Source organism: Nicotiana tomentosiformis, chromosome 3, assembly GCF_000390325.3.
Source record: "Nicotiana tomentosiformis chromosome 3, ASM39032v3, whole genome shotgun sequence".
Lineage (NCBI taxonomy): Eukaryota > Viridiplantae > Streptophyta > Magnoliopsida > Solanales > Solanaceae > Nicotiana > Nicotiana tomentosiformis.
Window position 1 is genome coordinate 49,670,379 of NC_090814.1, and position 17,991 is coordinate 49,688,369.

The 17,991-nt window shown below is 40.3% G+C and overlaps 1 protein-coding gene across 1 annotated transcript; it reads right to left on the reverse strand.

Moving 5' to 3' along the window:
• Positions 1 to 10,769: 10,769 nt before the first annotated feature.
• On the reverse strand, positions 10,770 to 12,418 carry LOC117273606 (uncharacterized). The gene is made up of 4 exons (XM_070198393.1): positions 11,822 to 12,418; positions 11,452 to 11,749; positions 11,138 to 11,343; positions 10,770 to 11,042 (listed from the first exon to the last, which is right to left on the reverse strand). The coding sequence occupies exons 1-4, from the start codon at positions 12,416 to 12,418 to the stop codon at positions 10,770 to 10,772; spliced, it is 1,374 nt and encodes a 457-aa protein (XP_070054494.1).
• Between the last annotated feature and the right edge of the window lie 5,573 nt (positions 12,419 to 17,991).

Below are 17,991 nucleotides of genomic sequence, written 5' to 3' on the forward strand. Positions count from 1 at the left end.
TCCAATTCTAATTTACGTGAACATATTTACTTTTTTTGTCCGTTCCAAAAAAAAATAACATATTTCTAAATTTGGTAATAATTTAGCTTAAATTTACAATTGTACCCTAAATGAGAAGCTTTTATAACCACACAAATATTCTAGGCCCATTTTTGACTTGTTTAGGACCACAAATTCTAAAAGTCTTCATTTTTTCTTATATTCCGTGTCCAATCAAACAGATTCACATAAATTGGAACGGATGGAGTAATTTTCTATCTCAATTCAAACATTAAATTTTTTATTTTTGAAAAATTGAATTTATATATCATAATTTCTAATAATTAAAATATATGAAAAACATAGTGAAAGAAAAAGATTGTTTGATTCACGTAGTACTATTACCATATAAAATCGAACAGATAGCGCATAAAAGCTTTCTTAATTCATTATTTTTTTCTTAACAAGAAATTAAAATCCTAAAAATGGCCAAAATTTTGTTGCACTGACCAATTTATCCATTGATTGATTTTGTTCGCTTCTATTATTATATATTCAGCAGAGGTTGAACGTTTTCATCTAGCAAACTATTTCTCAGTCTTTAACAAATACAATTATGAGCCGGTTTGTTTGATACGTAAACAAGAACAATGCAAACTTTAGGAATATTTGGGGTAAAAGTAAGGTAACATCTTGTTAGGGGTCCGCATCTTTGAGCTTGGCTTGACAACAAGAGTGTTGTCACGAGGGAGTGTTGCAAAGCTAAGGTGTGCGAGCTAACACCAAGGCACAAGGGAAAACGGGCAAGTAATAGCCAAGGCTTTGAAGGAGGCAAGGCTTGACAATCGAGATGCAGATTGTGGGTGACACTATGGCATGGCAAAGGCATCAAGGCGTGAGGCAATGATGCTATGGCAAGGCAAAAACGAAGTGGGCAAGGGCAGGCTAAGTGCAATGAAGACATGCGCGCAAGATAGACTTGTCATGACATTGGGGCGTGACAAAGGGCTATGTGTATGAGCATTGGCAAAGGCTTGATGTGGCTTCAATGCACCTGAGAGCAAGACATTAGCGCCTGATTCAAGTCAAGGCACGCACATGTGCAGCAAGCTTCAGCTTGACCAAGTCAATGGCGGTTACAAGGCACATGTTGTGCACATGCGCAGCAATTGGCTTTTGTTCAGATTTGGCAGGTGGTTACCATAATATTTTTGGAGCCTTATTTCCATTATCTTAGCATGATCCTAGTAGCTGGGAGATGTCAACTACATTAGGCTAAAATAGTGGATTGTGTAGAACAAGTGTCTAAGTTTAAGAGCGGCAAGTGTAAAGACAAAGGGTTGTCACATGATTTATAAACATGCAGCACCCTTATGCTTGTAAAAACGTGTGGGAATACAAGTTAGAGCTAGTAAAGAGTTCCTAAGTCCGTTTTCAAGAGTGAAAACGCCTAAGCCAAAGAGTAGTCTGTGTGATAAAATCTGAAGATCAAGAGTGGTCTTTTGTACACGGTATTGTACTTTGAGTTTGAATTTTTTTGTGTGCTCGAGTTAAATACAAAGTTGGGAAAGAGTTTTGTGTATATTGTTCTTTGTATTCTTGTTTATTTACTGTTTCCTTACTTAATTTCGTGCCCTAAATTGTTCATAAAACTTACTACATTGAAAGCTGCCTAAAAATATTCTAAGTCCAAAGTTGCTGAAATTTTGGCTAAGTGTTGTGAGAAAGTTAAAGTTGGGTGTGTGGCCTGACTACCACACATGCTGGTTTTGGCAGATGAAAATCAGACATATGATAGCTGGTATTAGAGCGGAGTATGTTCATGACGGAGGCACGATGATCAATTGCAGATTTCGTAGTCTTGTTTGAGAACATGGCCGGTGGTAACAATGAACTACGGGAAAGGCTAACGAAACTGGAGATATTGATTGAAAATATTTCTGAAGGTGGCGAAATTTAGACCCTCGTGACAAAGCTTGCCTATATTGAGGCAAAATTGGCAAGGTTAAGTCAAGAGAATGCGGATATGAAAAGCGAGACGATTGTATTGTGACGCGTTGCGGGCGAGGATGCTCCTCAATGTGGTGTTGATCGTCTCAAGGTAAAAATTCCTGAACCTAAGGCATTTGGTAGTGCAAGGAGTGCAAGTGAATTGGAGAATTTTCTTTGAGATATGGAGCATTACTTTCATGCTATTCGTGTACAAGATGAAAAGGAAAAATTAACCTTGACTAGCATATATTTGAGTGAAGATGCTAAGTTGTGGTGGCGCACTCATGTGGCTGAAGATGAAAGTATGGGCAAACCGAAGATTGAGTCGTGGGAGCGGCTTCTAAAGAAGTTAAAGGATCAGTTCCTTCCTAGCAATACATCTTGTATTGCTAGAGATAAACGGAAAAGGTTGAGGCATACAGTATCAGTGAGAGCATGATGTGCACATGGGCAGCAGTTGCTTTTGCTCAAATCTGGCAGGTGGTTACTAGAACGTTTTTGGAGCCTTATTTCCATTATCTTAGCATGATCCTAGTAGTTGGAATATATCAACTACATTAGGCTAAAATAATGAATTGTGTGGGACAAGTGTCTAAGCCTAAGAGCGACAAGTGTAAAGGTAAACGGAGGTCATATGATCTATAAATGTGCATCACCCTTATGCTTGTAAAAATGTGTGGGAGTATATGTTAGAGTTAGGAAAGAGTTCATAAGTCTGTTTTCAAGAGTAAAAATGCCTAAGACTAAGAGTAGTTTTTTATACACGACATTGTACTTTGAGTTTGAGTTTCTTTGTTGACGAGTGCAAAACCGACGTATAAACTTGGGCTCGCTAGTCAAACATGGTATAGTATTGAATCGTCTCCACATGGATTGGTTTCACTAATGTTCTATTAATACTTTAGCTTAACACTATCCAGGATAATCAACCTTTTGATTTATATTATTGTTGACTACAAATAAACTACGATTATCATCTGTAAGAAACTGATGATACCCAAATGATTAGTAAAAATAAAGGAATATCAATGAAAGAAGGAAGGGTGATGACAAGATATGTGATCAACTATTATTCTCGGTAACTCTATGCTAGATTCACTCTTAACTTCTATCGATTCTTTCGATTTCAACAGATGATTAGGCTACTTCAAAGATTTAGATTCTTCTTCTGAATGAATTTGATTCCCTTAGGTAACCCAATAACATGCCCTATGAATGTATACACAAAATTAGTGAATGAACGATCTTTCGGAGAATACCTCTCGATTATTCTCATGGACTGGGTAAATCAATAAATCCTTGAGCTATTTCGATTACTTAAAAGAGACGTAAAATCAACCCCATCAAGATAACACAAAGCCAATAGCAGTAAACGTCTCTTTCGATTAAAGTAAGACTACAATAAGCCTTGCAATTCAATTAAGAACTCCTTCATTAAAGTCGGGTAATTAACATACAGTAAAACCCAAAACAAGGATTAATTCACAACATCCGCCAACAACCCTAAGGAGATTTACTCCATAACGAAGAAAGTATACAAAACGAGAGTACTAGGAGAACAAGAAGACATTACAATTTCGTAATGCCGCCCAAACTTTCGTATTGAGTGAATTTGATTAAGTATATCGATTTCTCGTTGCTTCCGTCTTCTCCTCCCTCGCAAATTCCTTCCCCCCATCAAGATACCCTCTTTTTAGATGAGTTGGGCTTCATATAGGTCAAAGAATGTCGCCCCTAAAATTACGAATTTAGCCCTGCAGAATATTTCCTCGGGGGGACGTGCGCGACCGCGCACCTGGGCAGGTGACCGCGCATCTGGCCGCGCACATTCGAAAGTTTATGTCTGACTTGCGCGGCCCAGTGTGCGGCCGGGCAACCTGGGCCATTTTCTACTCTCGTTTTATTTCTTCTTTTTAAATGCGCGAACCTCCGTTGATCCTCGAATGAGCTCCCAATGTACTCCATAATCATTTACTTGGCCCCAACATTCCATATTAGCTCAAAACGATTCCGAACACCATTGTAGCCCGAATTTTCTCCTGCGAGAATATAAATCAATTAGTCAGAGCAATTTACTACCATTTAGCACTCAAACATCAGTAAAGTGCAGCAAATTAGAATACAAATAGTGGCCAAAACACATAGTTATAGCCTACCATCAACACCCCATACTTGAGCCATTGCTCGTCCTCGAGCAATTAAACCACCTTTACATAAATGCAACCTCACTATGCGACTTCACTCACTCATTATACCAAGAATATTTAATATAGATTAAGAACAATAGTGTAACATCTTCACCTTTAGAATTTACTCACAAACACCAGGTATTATTCACAACTTACTCACTTACTCCAACATAGAGATCAAGACTTACCTTTCCTTCGTGAAACAAGTACCCTCTCACACAAAAGAAAGTAGTTCTTCATACAATAAAATTCAAGAACGCTTAGGAACTCAAGATAGAAAGAATTCACTCACTCTCAGAAATGATATTCATGTGCCATAAAAGATGCACCATAGGCTTGCCCGTAGTGTACTACTCTACTAATTGAGCTCATTCAGTCAAGGATCAAGTAGGACTTTTACTGGTTGTAATGTAGGCTACGGGACGGGTAGGATACATTTAGATATAAGAGTGAATACACCTCCCTAAGCACTTTAATACCAACACTTTACCAGTTGAACCCCACACTTATGTCACATCCTACTCCACATGTATATCAACATGCATTAACTCCCCCTGTTTAAGCACATTTACATCAAAAGTCACCACTATTTCTCAACTATACAACTCTTTATTTTTTTTTCAGTTCAGGTGACTCTTCCTTTTTCAAAACATTGCACCTTTCTCCTTATTTCAATAGTTTCACTCAAAAGTCAACCCAACCACACCACACTTTAACTTCTACACAGTTCGTCACAATTTTACGTGCTCAAGGGAGGTGAAAGGTTCAAATAGATGATCAATTCAAACAAAAGGGTAAGGCCTATAATATGGTTTCCAATAAAATAGGATTACAGGCTCAAAGGGGTTAACTAAGATACATAATAATTAGGTGGTAAAAGTGTATCCCTGGCTCAACAAAGAAACACCTATATCACTTTCAAGACTGAACAAGACTACTATTTCGCTTTGTAGACACACTGGGCAAGTTCTAGACATCAAATGCAGTGCACAGAATCATAAAAAAAAACTCACACACATATGGCACATACTCACTCAGGATCATACTGTCAAGACACTCTAGTCGAAGCAGTTAAGCAAAGTTAAGCAACAAACAATTTAAGGCACTTATACAAGAGTCAAAAACCTGAGCCTAAGCGTCACACTAAAGCACTCACTATTCTCAAGGCGTAACGAAGAGACCTTGTTTTCATTCCAACTCATAGCACAAGGGTTTTCATTGCTAAAATAAACTAATCTAACTACACCCGGTTCAAATGAAACCCTTGAAAAATAACCGCGGCACAAAGAAAAACCAAGGGGGAATTACTACACTAACTACACAAGAAAATCTTTTTGCATTTATTTTTATTTTTATTTTTTTCTTCCGACTTTAATCCCACAAGAAACCCGTCGAATGATATCCATCGTCGGGAAAAGTCGAAATTGTTTTTTTTTAACTAACAGTACTCAACTCACCAAAGAAATTAAAATTAATATACATTACTACATACATACATACATACATACATACATACATACATACATACATACATACATACAAGATATATACAATATATCCCCACCCCACACTCTAAATTGTAGCATGTCCTCATGTCACACAAAGAAAAATGTATGGCGAAGAAACCTCCCTGATAGAGTCAGTCCGTGTAGGAGACAGTGTCGTGGTCCAGATGGCAAGCTTGGCCAAGCGCACCCAACCATGCCATGATATTTCGCTCAGATTTGGCATTTTGGGTAGACATGACATCGACTCGACCTCCCAAGTCTGTGACAGAAGTACGCATCCCCGCTATTTCCAGCTTTAATGCCCTCATTCTTGTGTCCAATTGGACGACTGAGGTTCCCTCAACAACCTGCTCATGCGGTGGTGAAGCAGCCATATCATCATCTTGCACTTCATTACCCTCTTCTGATGTATCAGACTCATCATTGTTCGCCTCAACAGGCCCAACAGGGTCCTTCCCAATTATTACTTTATCAGTCCAGAACTTTTGTTCTCTTTTCACTTTCCCATCCAAGTCTCTGTCTTCAGGTACACGTGCCCGATGGCACAACTTTGTGATTAAGGATGGGAAGAAGAACCCATACCTTTGCACATGACAACGAATGAACATTTCACCATGAATAACCTTAGCCATATCAAAATCGTGGCCATTGAGAAAATACCAGATTAGAGCAACCCGGGGACCATTCACCTCAGTGGTATTGGAGGACGACAGCAGGCGACTATTTATGATGTGGAGCCAACACTTCCCTTCAAAGGTCAGCGATGCCGAATGAAACTTTCGCCCCGGCGTAAGCCACACTACCTCCCTGTTGGGCACACAAATTATTCTGAAGAACAATTGCCATGTAGGTGGTTCCCTGCTATATGTGTCATAATAGTCTTCTGCATCAGGATTTTTCCCAAACAGTGGCAAATGGTAGGCCCTCCGAATGGCCTTTACAGATGCGTCCACACTCTTCTTTTGAACCGTGCAGATATGGTTAACATGTTTCGGGCAGTTTGAAAACTCCCGAACAACTATCAAATTTGCTTCGTGTGGTTCTTCAAAAAATATCCCCAACCCTCACCGGACTAATTCATGATACATGTTTGGGCAGTCATTTTGGAGGGACCCCATATCAATTCCCCTTTCCGGAATGGGTTTCTTCGGTGACTTTTTACAGAAGTGATCCTGGGCGGCACTGGATACAAACTTGGTATTATCAAATGGTCGCGCATTTGCAAAAACTCGCAGTCGGGATGAGCCAGCTTGACCACTGGAGGAGTCACATGTGGCTCTTCGTTTCTTGGATGGTGTCATACCTAAAACAAACACCAACATCAGCTAAAAGCACGATATGTTACCCAATAGTGGCTACTCAAACTTCACCAGCATACTTGGTCACTAAATTAGATTCTCAAATTCATAGGAGCATTTAAACAAACACCCGATGTGCCTAGTTCACCCAAACTCCCAAACAACAAATATTTAGCCCCCAATTTGGACAAAACTACACCAATGTCATACCCAACCCATCATGGTAAAATTTAACTAGTACCTCAACACAAAACAGGTATAACTCAACAGAATCTCTACAAGTCAAGGAGAAAAAAAGAAAATAAAAGAAATTAAGAGGGAAAAGCATGGCACTTACCTGAAGGGAACTGGAGGAAATTTGGGTTGGGAAGAGGAAGGAAGAATACACTTCAATTAAGTATGGGTTATGTAGAGAAGAGAAGAGAGAAGGGGGGAGGGTTAGGTTGGGGGAAATTTGAGATTGGGGGGTTTGTAGAATGGGGGTCGGAATGGGGGTTTGTAGAATAGGAGATATGTTTGTGGAAAGAAAGAAAAGGGGGGAGGCAAAAAGAAGAATAGAAAAAAAAAATTACTTACCTGTGCGCGGTCGGTGCGCGGCCGCGCACGTGAGGCAGTGGGGGGTCAAAATTGTGTGGCCCTGTGCACGGTCGATGCGTGGCCATGTACGGTTGGCAGTGGGGTCCTTAAAGTAGGCGGCCATATGTGCGGTCAGTGCGCGGCCTCGCACGTTTGCCCTTTTTTCGATTAATAACTACTACGTCATAATACACACTAACTGCTATCTATTTGATGTTGTGCACAAATGTGCAGTAAAAAGAAAAGAAAAATCTAGCTAGCAGAAAGGTCCGAGGTAGTTCTGAGTTATAGTCATCAGCTTGACTCAACCGGACATCCTCAGTTGATTTTGATGCTCGAGGATTGCTGTGCAAATCCTCCAGCAAGATACGGTTCAGTCTGTGCCCATTTACTTTGAAGCTTTCCGTTCCTCTTGGTTCTGGATCTCAATCGCTTTATATGGTGATACATGCTTCACCACATACGGTCCTGTCCATCTAGACTTAAATTTTTCGGGAAATAGTCTGAGTCTACTGTTGTATAGTAAGACTTTGTCCCCTTCATGAAACTCCTTTGGCTTAATCAGACGATCATGCCACTTTTTAGTCATTTCCTTGAAGATCCGTGCACTTTCATACACATCCAGTCTGAACTCTTCCAATTCATTCATCTGCTCTAACCTGTGATCACCTGCAAAACTAAGATCAAGATTAAGTATCTTAATTGCCCAATAAGCCTTATGTTCTATCTCAACAAGTAAGTGACACGACTTGCCATACACTAATTTGAATGGTGAAGTCCCTATGGTTGTTTTGAACGTAGTTCTATACACTTATAGTACTTCATCCAATTTGACAGACCAGTCTTTTCGAGAAGCACTAACCGTCTTTTCAAGAATTCGCTTTAGTTCCCGATTAGCCACTTCAACTTGCCCACTAGTTTAGGCATGGTATAGTGTTCCTGTTTTGTGTGTGACCCCATACTTAGACAGTAGTGCAGCAAACTGCTTATTCACAAAGTGTGGCCCATTGTCACTGATGATCACTCGAGGTGTCCCAAAGCGGGTAAAAATGTTTTTTCTAAGAAATTCACACACCACCCGAGCATCATTGGTCCTAGTAGGGATTGCTTCAACCCATTTAGAGACGTAGTCAACGGCTACTAGGATATACTCATAAGAATGCGACGTTGGGAACGGACCCATGAAGTCGATGCCCCAAACGTCAAAATTTCACATACCAGAATGGAGTTGAGCGGTATTTCATCCTTCTTGCTAATATTACCTACTCTCTGACACTTATCACATGAATCTACATACGGTCGTGCATCTTTGTACAGAGCAGGCCAAAAGAACCCGACTTCCATGACCTTTGCTGCAGTGTGATTTCCACCATAGTGACCTTCAACTGCTCCATCATGGTAATGAGATAGAATGCTTGCCATTTCTCCTTCAGGTACACATTGTCTAATCACCCCATCTGCACACAGTTTAAACAAGAATGGGTCATCCCAAAAATAAATTTTTACCTCACCCTGAAGCTTTCTTCTTTGATCACAAGTGAGGTCATGGGGTAACCATCCACTAGCCAAAAAGTTGGCTATATCTGCATACCATGGCAGCCTTTCAGAAACCACTACTATGGAAAAACTATGCTCATTAGAGAACTCTTCCCTCATTTCGACTGTTTTAACTAGAGGCTTCTCAAGCCGAGATAGATGATCTGCGACTTCATTTTCTATGCCCTTCTTGTCTTTTATTTCAAAATCAAACTCTTGGAGCAACAACACCCACCGCATCAGACGTGGCTTGGATTATTTTTTACTCAACAGGTATTTCAATGCTGAGTGATCAGTGTGTACAATTACCTTGCTTCCCACCAGGTATGATCTAAACTTGTCAAAAGCAAAGACCACAGCAAAAAACTCATTTTCAGTAGTGGCATAATTTACTTGAGCATCATTCAATTTCCTGCTTGCATAATAGATGGGTCTGAACATTTTATCTCTTCGTTGCCCCAGAAATGCTCCCACAGCTACATTACTCGCATCACACATTATCTCAAAAGGCTGACTCCAATCAGGTGTCACCATAATAGGAGCACTCACAAGCCTTTTCTTTTATCAACTCAAATGCTCTTAAGCACTCCACATTGAAAATAAACTTGGCATCATTTGCTAGCAATTGTGTCAATGGCTTGGTAATGCTGGAAACGTTTTTTATAAACCTCCTATAAAACCCAGCGTGTCCCAAGAAGCTTCTTATGCTCTTCACCGAAGTCGGGGGAGGGAGACTAGCAATAACACCCACTTTAGCTTTGTCAACCTCAATTCCATGCGCAGTTACCTTGTGGCCCAGGACAATTCCCTCCTTTACCATGAAGTGACACTTCTCCCAGTTAAGAACCAAGTGAGTAGCTTCACAACGTTCAAGCACGAGCTTTAAATTTATCAAACAATCCTCAAAGTCATCACCGAAAAGGGTGAAATCATCCATGAATACCTCAAGACATTTCCCATTTAAGTCGGAGAATATAGATGTCATGCACCTCTGAAAAGTGGTAGGTGCATTACATAGCCCAAACGGCATCCTCCTATAAGCAAAAATACCTGACGGGCAAGTGAAAGTGGTTTTCTCAACATCTTCTGGGGCAATTGGTATCTGATTGTAGCCTGAATACCCATCCACAAAGCAGTAACATCCGTGTCCAGCCACCTTCTCGAGCATTTGATCAATAAAGGGGAGTGGAAAGTGGTTTTTCCTTGTTGCCTCATTCAGCCTTCTATAATCAATGCATATTCTCCACCCTGTGACTGTTATCGTGGGGATTAATTCATTATCTTCATTTTTTACCACTGTCATGCCCCCCTTTTTGGGTACAACCTGCACTGGACTGGTCCACTGGCTGTCAGAGATGGGGAAACAATACTCCTGCATCTAGCAATTTGATGATCTCCTTGTGCACTACCTCCTCCAAAATTTTGTTAAGTTTGCATTGATGTTGCACCACTGACTTGCTATTTTCTTCCAGCAGGATTTTGTGCATGCATATGGCTTGACTGATTCCTTGAATATCAGTTATGCTCCAACCAATGGCCTTCTTGTACTTTGACAACAGCTCCACCAGTTTTTGCTCCTATGTACCTGTCAAATCAGCCGAAATAATCACAGGAAAGTTGTTAGTTTCAAGAAAAGCATATTTCAAGTGAATGGGGAGGACTTTCAATTCCACATTGGGCTTAGAAGCCTCCTATTTTATTTTCTCCTCATCAACCATTTTCTCCTCCGTTTCAAGAGCTTCAGCCTCTTTCTTTACTTCAGGATCTTCATCATCCACTATGACAGACTGGGTAATACACCTCTCTAGAGTATCCCCCACAAGCTTATCAGACTTGTACTTCTCAGCCAGCTTCCCAATGATATCTAGCTTGAAACACGAGTAGGCAGATACCTCATCACAGGGGTATTTCATCATTCTCTTTATCTGTAACACTAACTTCTCAGTTCCCACTCTAAGCATAAGCTGCCCCTCATAAATATCCAGGATGGCTATACCTGTACACATAAATAGTCTCCCTAGAATTAAAGATACCTCTTTGTTCACCTCCATAGAGATACCTCTTTGTTCACCTCCATATCCACCACAATAAAATCGACAGGGAACACAAACTTGTCCACCCGCACTAGAATATCTTTGATGATTCCCTCAGGTAGAATGGTGGTATGGTCGGCCAGTTGTAGGGACACTGGTATTGACTTGATCACTCCAAGTTCACCTTCCAGTTTCTTGAATACAGACAGAGGCATTAGATTAATAGACGCACCTGAAACACAGAGAGCTTTGTCAAACTTTTCACTCCCCAACGAGCATAGTATGGTGAAGCTTCCTGGGTCCCCACACTTCTAAGGAATTTTGCTTTGCAATATAGCACTGCAGTGGGCATTCAGCTTAACCATTGTTGTCTCTTCCAATTTTCTCTTGCTAGACGGGATCTCCTTCAAGAACTTTGCATAAGCGGGCATCTGAGTGAGTACTTCTGTGAACGGTATGTTCATATAAAGTTGTTTAAGCATCTCCAAGAATCGCCCAAAACACTTGTCAAGTTTCTCCCGCTTCATTTTTTGAGGGAAAGGTAGAGCTGGCATGTGTCTACTTTCTTCAATTTCTTGTTGCACCCCGCTATTCTGACTCTTTTGCTCTTCATTCTTTTCCTCTGATAGTGTCTCAGTCTGCTTATCGACAACTTACGATTTAGCCTTTACTATTGGATTAGTCAATTCTCTTCCGCTTCTCAAAGATACTGCTTTGATTGTTTTCTTCGGGTTCTTTTCAGTGTCGGATGGAAGAGTCCCAGGAGCCCTCTCACACAACAAATTTGCAATCTGTCCCATCTGCCTTTCTAAGTTCCGGATAGCTATACCCTGAGTCTCGAATATTTCACCTGTTTTGTTGATAAATGCCTTCATGAGATCTTCCATATTTGACTGATTTTGCTGCGGTGACTGGTATTGCTGCCTCTGCTGGTTCTGAAAACCTAGTAGTCCCTGACCTTGTGGTCTGAGATTACTTTGCTGCCATGAATTCAAGCTCCCATTTGGTGAACTCCACGAAAAACCCGGATGTCTTTGACCCATAGCATTAAAATTGTTCCCACCTTGGTAGTTCCCTCTATTAAAATTTCCCACTGCGTTGACCTCCTCAGCTGTAGCTTGACACTCGTGTGTAGGGTGTCCCATCCCACAGATATCACAACCCACATGTAGTTGAGTTTGCACCTGAGCCAAAGTCAATTGCTTGATGTCCTTAGCCATTGCTATAATTTGGGCCTGCATTGCTACAGTCGATTCTAATTGGTGCACCCCTGCATATGTTTTTGATCCCCTTGGTCTGTGGACCATCGATCTGCATCTTCAGATAGTTCATTCAAGAGAGTAACAATCTCTTTTGGAGATTTCTTCATCAGAGGGCCTTCAACTTTATTATTTAGAAATCTCCTTAATGACGGGTTTAAACCGTCCCAAAAGTCCTGAAGTTTCATCTATTGCTCCATTCCGTTATGAGGGAATCTCCGCAGCAGCTCCTTAAATCTTTCCCATGCTTCGAACACTGTCTCCCCTTCGCCTTGGCTAAAATTATGAATCTCCTTTCTTATCCTTCCCGTCTTTGCAGCCGAGAAATATTTTTCCAAAAACTTGGCAGTCATCTCCTCCCACATATGGATTGACCCTATAGGCAAACTTCTCAGCCATTGCTTTGCATCATCCTTCAGCGAGAACAGCAATGCTCTGAGGTATATAGCATCATGTGATGCTCCATTGTAGCAAAATGTGTTCATTATTTCATCAAAGTCCATCAGATGGTTGTTGGGATCTTCATTGGATTTACCTCTGAAGATGCAGTTATTCTGAATAGTTTGGATGATTCCTTGTTTGAGTTCAAAATTGTTCGCATTGATGGGTGGAGGCCTCACACTAGATTGTTATTGGTTGTACACCGGTCTAGCATAATCGCCCAGTGATATCCTAGGCCTAGGTCCTGTATTTTCAAAGGCATCCTCAATAATTCGGTTGGGGTTGAGTCTTCGCTCTCCATCAACCGTTTCATCAGAAATTCTGCGGGTCGCTTCAGCTGCTAACCGAGCTTCTTATTGCTGAGTTGCCTTTCTGGTAGCTAGGTCTACTATCTCTTAATTGTTTACCATTTTATCCTGAGTTAAAAGCTGACCCAACAACAATCCACTCGCTCATTTCTCTCTTTTCAGCTGCCTCAGGTGTTTGTCCAACTCTGGGTCGTATGGCACCAGGTCCTTTGAAGAGGATCGAGTCATACACCACTGAACTTACCATGTTGCCTGCACATAGATAAAAAGAGCATAAAAAAAGAAAATAAAATAAAATATTGTAGTTCCTGAATTAGTATTGAAAACTAATTTAAACACTATTAGTCGCTAATCCCCGGCAACGACACCAAAATTTGACGAGCGCAAAACCGGCGTATAAACTTGGGCTCGCTAGTCAAAGATAGTATAGTATCGAATCATCTCCATATGGATTGGTGTCAATAATGTTCTATTAATTCTTCAGCTTAACACTATCCAGGATAATCAACCTTTTGATTTATGTTATTATTGACTACAAATAAACTACGATTATCAGCTGTAAGAAACTGATGATACCCAAATGATTAGTAAAAATGAAGGAATATCAATGAGAGAAGGAAGGGTGATGACAAGATATGTGATCAACTATTGTTCTGGGTAACTCTATGCTAGATTTACTCTTAACTTCTATTGATTCTTTCGATTTCAACAGATGATTAGGCTACTTCAAAGATTTAGCTTCTTCTTTCGAATGAATTTGATTCCCTTAGGTAACCCTATAATAGGCCCTATGAATGTATGCACAAAATTAGTGAATGAACGATCTTTCGGAAAACACCTCTCGATTATTCTCATGGACTGGGTAAATCAATAACTCCTTAAGCTCTTTAGATTACTTAGAAGAGATGTAAAATCAACCCCATCAAGATAACACAAAGCCAATAGCAGTAAACTTCTCTTTCGATTAAGGTAAGACTACAATAAGCCTTGCAATTTAATTAAGAACTCCTTCATTAAAGTCGGGCAATTAACATAGCGTAAAACCCAAAACAAGGATTAATTCACAATATCCGTAAACAACCCTAAGGAGATTTACTCCATAACGAAGAAAGTATAAAAAACGAGGGTACTAAAAGAACAGGAAGACATTACAATTCCCAAATTCTGCCCAAACTTTCGTATTAAGTGAATTTGATCAAGTATATCGATTTCCTGTTGCTTCCGTATTCTCCTCCCTTGCAAATTCCTTCCCCCCATCAAGATACCCTCTTTTTAGACGAGCTGGGCTTCATATAGGTCAAAGAAAGTCGCCCCTGAAATTATGAATTTAGCCCTGCAGAATGTTTCCTCAGAGGGACATGCGCGGCCGCTCACCTGGGCAGGTAACCACACATCTGGCCGCACACATTTGAAAGTTTCTGCCTGACTTGTGCGGCCCAGTGCGCGGCCGCGCACCTGGGCCATTTTCTGCTCTCGTTTTATTTCTTCTTTTTAAATACGCGAACCTCCGTTGATCCTTGAATGAGCTTCCAATGTACTCCATAATCTTTTACTTGGCCCCAACATTCCATATCAGCTCAAAACGATTTCGAAAACCATTGTAGCCCGAAATTTCTCTTGCAAGAATATAAATCAAATATTCAGAGCAATTTACTACCATTTAGCACTCAAACATCAGTAAAGTGCAGCAAATTAGAATACAAATAGTGGCCAAAATACATAGTTATAGCCTACCATCATTTGTATGCTCGAATTAAATACAAAGTTGAGAAAACAGTTTCATGTATATTGTGCCTTGTGTTCTTGTTTATTTATTGTTGTCTTTACTTAATTTCATGCCCTAAATTGTTCATAAGACTCTACGTTGAAAGCTGCCTAAAAATATTCTAAGTCCAAAGTTGCTGAAATTTTGGCTAAGTTTTGTGGTAAGGCTTGACTATTGCACATGCTGGTTTTGGTGGAAAACATCAGACTCGTGACAACTGGTATCAGAGTAGAGCAGGTTCGTGACAGAGGCATGGCGATCAGTGGCAGATTTTATGGTCTTGTTTGGGAACATGGCTGATTGTAACAATGAATTGCGGGAAAGGCTAACGAAATTGGAGACATTAATTGGAAATGTCACTGAAGGTGGCAAAATTCAGACCCTCGTGACAAGGCCTGCCTACTTGAGGCAAAATTAGCAAGGCTAAGTCAAGAGAATGCAGATCTGAAAAGCGGGACGGTGGTGTTGCGACATACTATGGGCGAAGATTCTCCTCAACGTGGTGTTGATTGTCTCGAGGTAAATATTTCTGAACCTAAGGCAGTTGGTAGTACAAGGAGTGCACGTGAATTGGAGAATTTTCTTTGGGATATGGAGCAGTACTTTCACGTTATTCATATGCAAGATGAAAAGGAGAAAGTAACCTTGACTAGCATGTATTTGAGTGAAGACACTAAGTTGTGGCGGCGCACTTGTGTGGCTGAAGATGAAGTATGGGCAGACTAAAGATTGAGTTGTGGGAGCTGCTTTAAAAAGAGTTGAAGGATAAGTTCCTTCCTAGCAATACATCTTGGATTTCTAGAGATAAATTAAAAAGGTTGAGGCATACCGGATTAGTGAGAGCATACGTCAAAAAATTTAGTTCTTTGATACTGAGCAAAAGCAATATGTCAGAGGAAGAAAAATTGCATAACTTCATGAGCGGGCTGCAACAATGGGCACGGTAGGAATTGTGTGGGCAGAATATTCAAAACCTTGCAAGATTGTGACAGCGTCAGATGCATTGGGTGATTTTCACTTAGGTGAAGAATATTTTGCTTCAAAGTCCAACAACAGAAAGAAGGACAAGGCAGATGATTGGAAGAAATATGAGAATAACCATGCTAATGAAGACACGGGGAAGGGTAAGTAAGAGGCTAGAATTTCAAAAGGCAAGGAGAAGGGCACCAAATTCAGTGGTTGTTTCATTTGTGATGGGCCGTATCGAGCAAGTGACTGTCCAAAGAAGGCAATGTTAAATGCAATGACTGCTGCAGATAAGAGGGTTGCATTGGAGGCAATGACTAGTGAAAACCAAGTGGCTGGGGTCAATGCAATTGTGGCAGAATCGGAGATAGGCCAAGGGGTATTGCTTGTCAACCTTTTAAGACTCATAAATTGAGTTGGCCTTGATGAGGATGTCGAGTTTCAAACGGCGCGGGTAGTTTGTTAGGGGTCCACCTCTTTGAGCTTGGCTTGAGAAAAAGAGTGTTGTCATGAGGCAACAAGAGTTTTTCAAAGATAAGGTGTGCGAGCTAACACCCAGGCATAAGGAAAAATGGGCAAGTGATGGCCAAGGCTTTGAGAGAGGCAAGGCAGCTTAGTAAGGCTTGACAATCGAGATACGGGATGAGGGTGACACTATGGAATGGCAAAGGAATCAAGGCATGAGGCAATGATGCTAAGGCAAGGCAAAAATGAAGTGGGCAAGGGTAGGCTAAATGCAACGAAGGCATGAACGTAAGATAGACTTATTATGACATTGGGGTGTGGCAAAGGATAGTGTGTGCGGGCATTGGCAAAGGCTTAATGTGGCTGCAATGCACTTGAGACCAAGGCATTGGCGCCTGATTGAAGCCAAGACACGCACATGGGCAGCAAGCTTCAGTTGACCAAGTCAATGGCGGTTACAAGGTACATGTCGTGCACATGGGCAGCAGTTAGCTTTTTTTCAAATCTGGCAGGTGGTTACCAAAATATTTTTGGTGCCTTATTTTCATTATCTTAGCATGATCCTTGTAGTTGGGGGATGTCAACTACATTAGGCTAAAATAGTGGGTTGTGTGGGACAAATGTCTAAGCCTCGACAAGTATAAAGGCAAAGAGTTATCATATGATCTATAAATGTGCAGCATCCTTATGCTTGTAAAAAAAAGTATGGGAGTACATGTTAGAGTTAAAAAAGAGTTCCTTAGTAAAAACAGTGAAAACACCTAAGGCTAAGAGTACTCTTTGCGAGAAAATTTGAAGATCAAGAGTGGTCTTTTATACACGGCATTATACTTTGAGTTTGAACTTCTTTGTATGCTCGAGTTAAATACAAAGTTGGGAAAAGAGTTTCCTGTATATTGTGCCTTGTGTTCTCGTTTATTTATTGTTGCCTTTACTTAATTTTGTGGCCTAAATTGTTCATATGACTTTCTACGTTGAAAACTACCTAAAAATATTCTAAGTTCAAAGTTGTTAAAATTTTGACTAAGTATTGTGGGAAGGCAGAAGTTGGGCGTGTGGCCTGACTGCCGCACAGGCTCGTTTTGGCGGACAAAAATCAGACCCGTGGCACATCCCAACTGTTTCTTTGTCATGGACAACAGTTGCACAACAACTTGACTTCATTGTGACTAAAACATAGCAACCAATCAAAAATATCGGGGTCTAGTTTACATCTATTATCTTTGTGTAAATGGAAAGTGAAGATAAAAGCGGGTCCAGAATGTGACTTTTCTCAATTTAGAATTTTATTTGTAAGAATTAGATCTTTTCTATTTTGAATTTATAAGATTCTACTGTAGAGTTTTCGATATTTGTTGTTTCAAATGTGTCATATTTATGACCTTTATTACATTTTCATGCATAACATCCTTCCAATTTAAAGTGATGCAAAATAAAGAAATTACCAAAGTTTTCTATACGTTACGAGAAATGCACAAAACTTTGATAGCTCTCCTCAATGAAGTTGCAACTGTGAATTTCACGAATAGCGGATAGGGACATAAGGTTATTCTCATATGTGAAACATGACAAATATGGTAGGACACGATGAAATACATAATAATTTTAATGAAACATTTCTTAGTTAGATTCTCATATACAAAATATGAGAAGTATAAGCATGTTTGGCTAAGCTG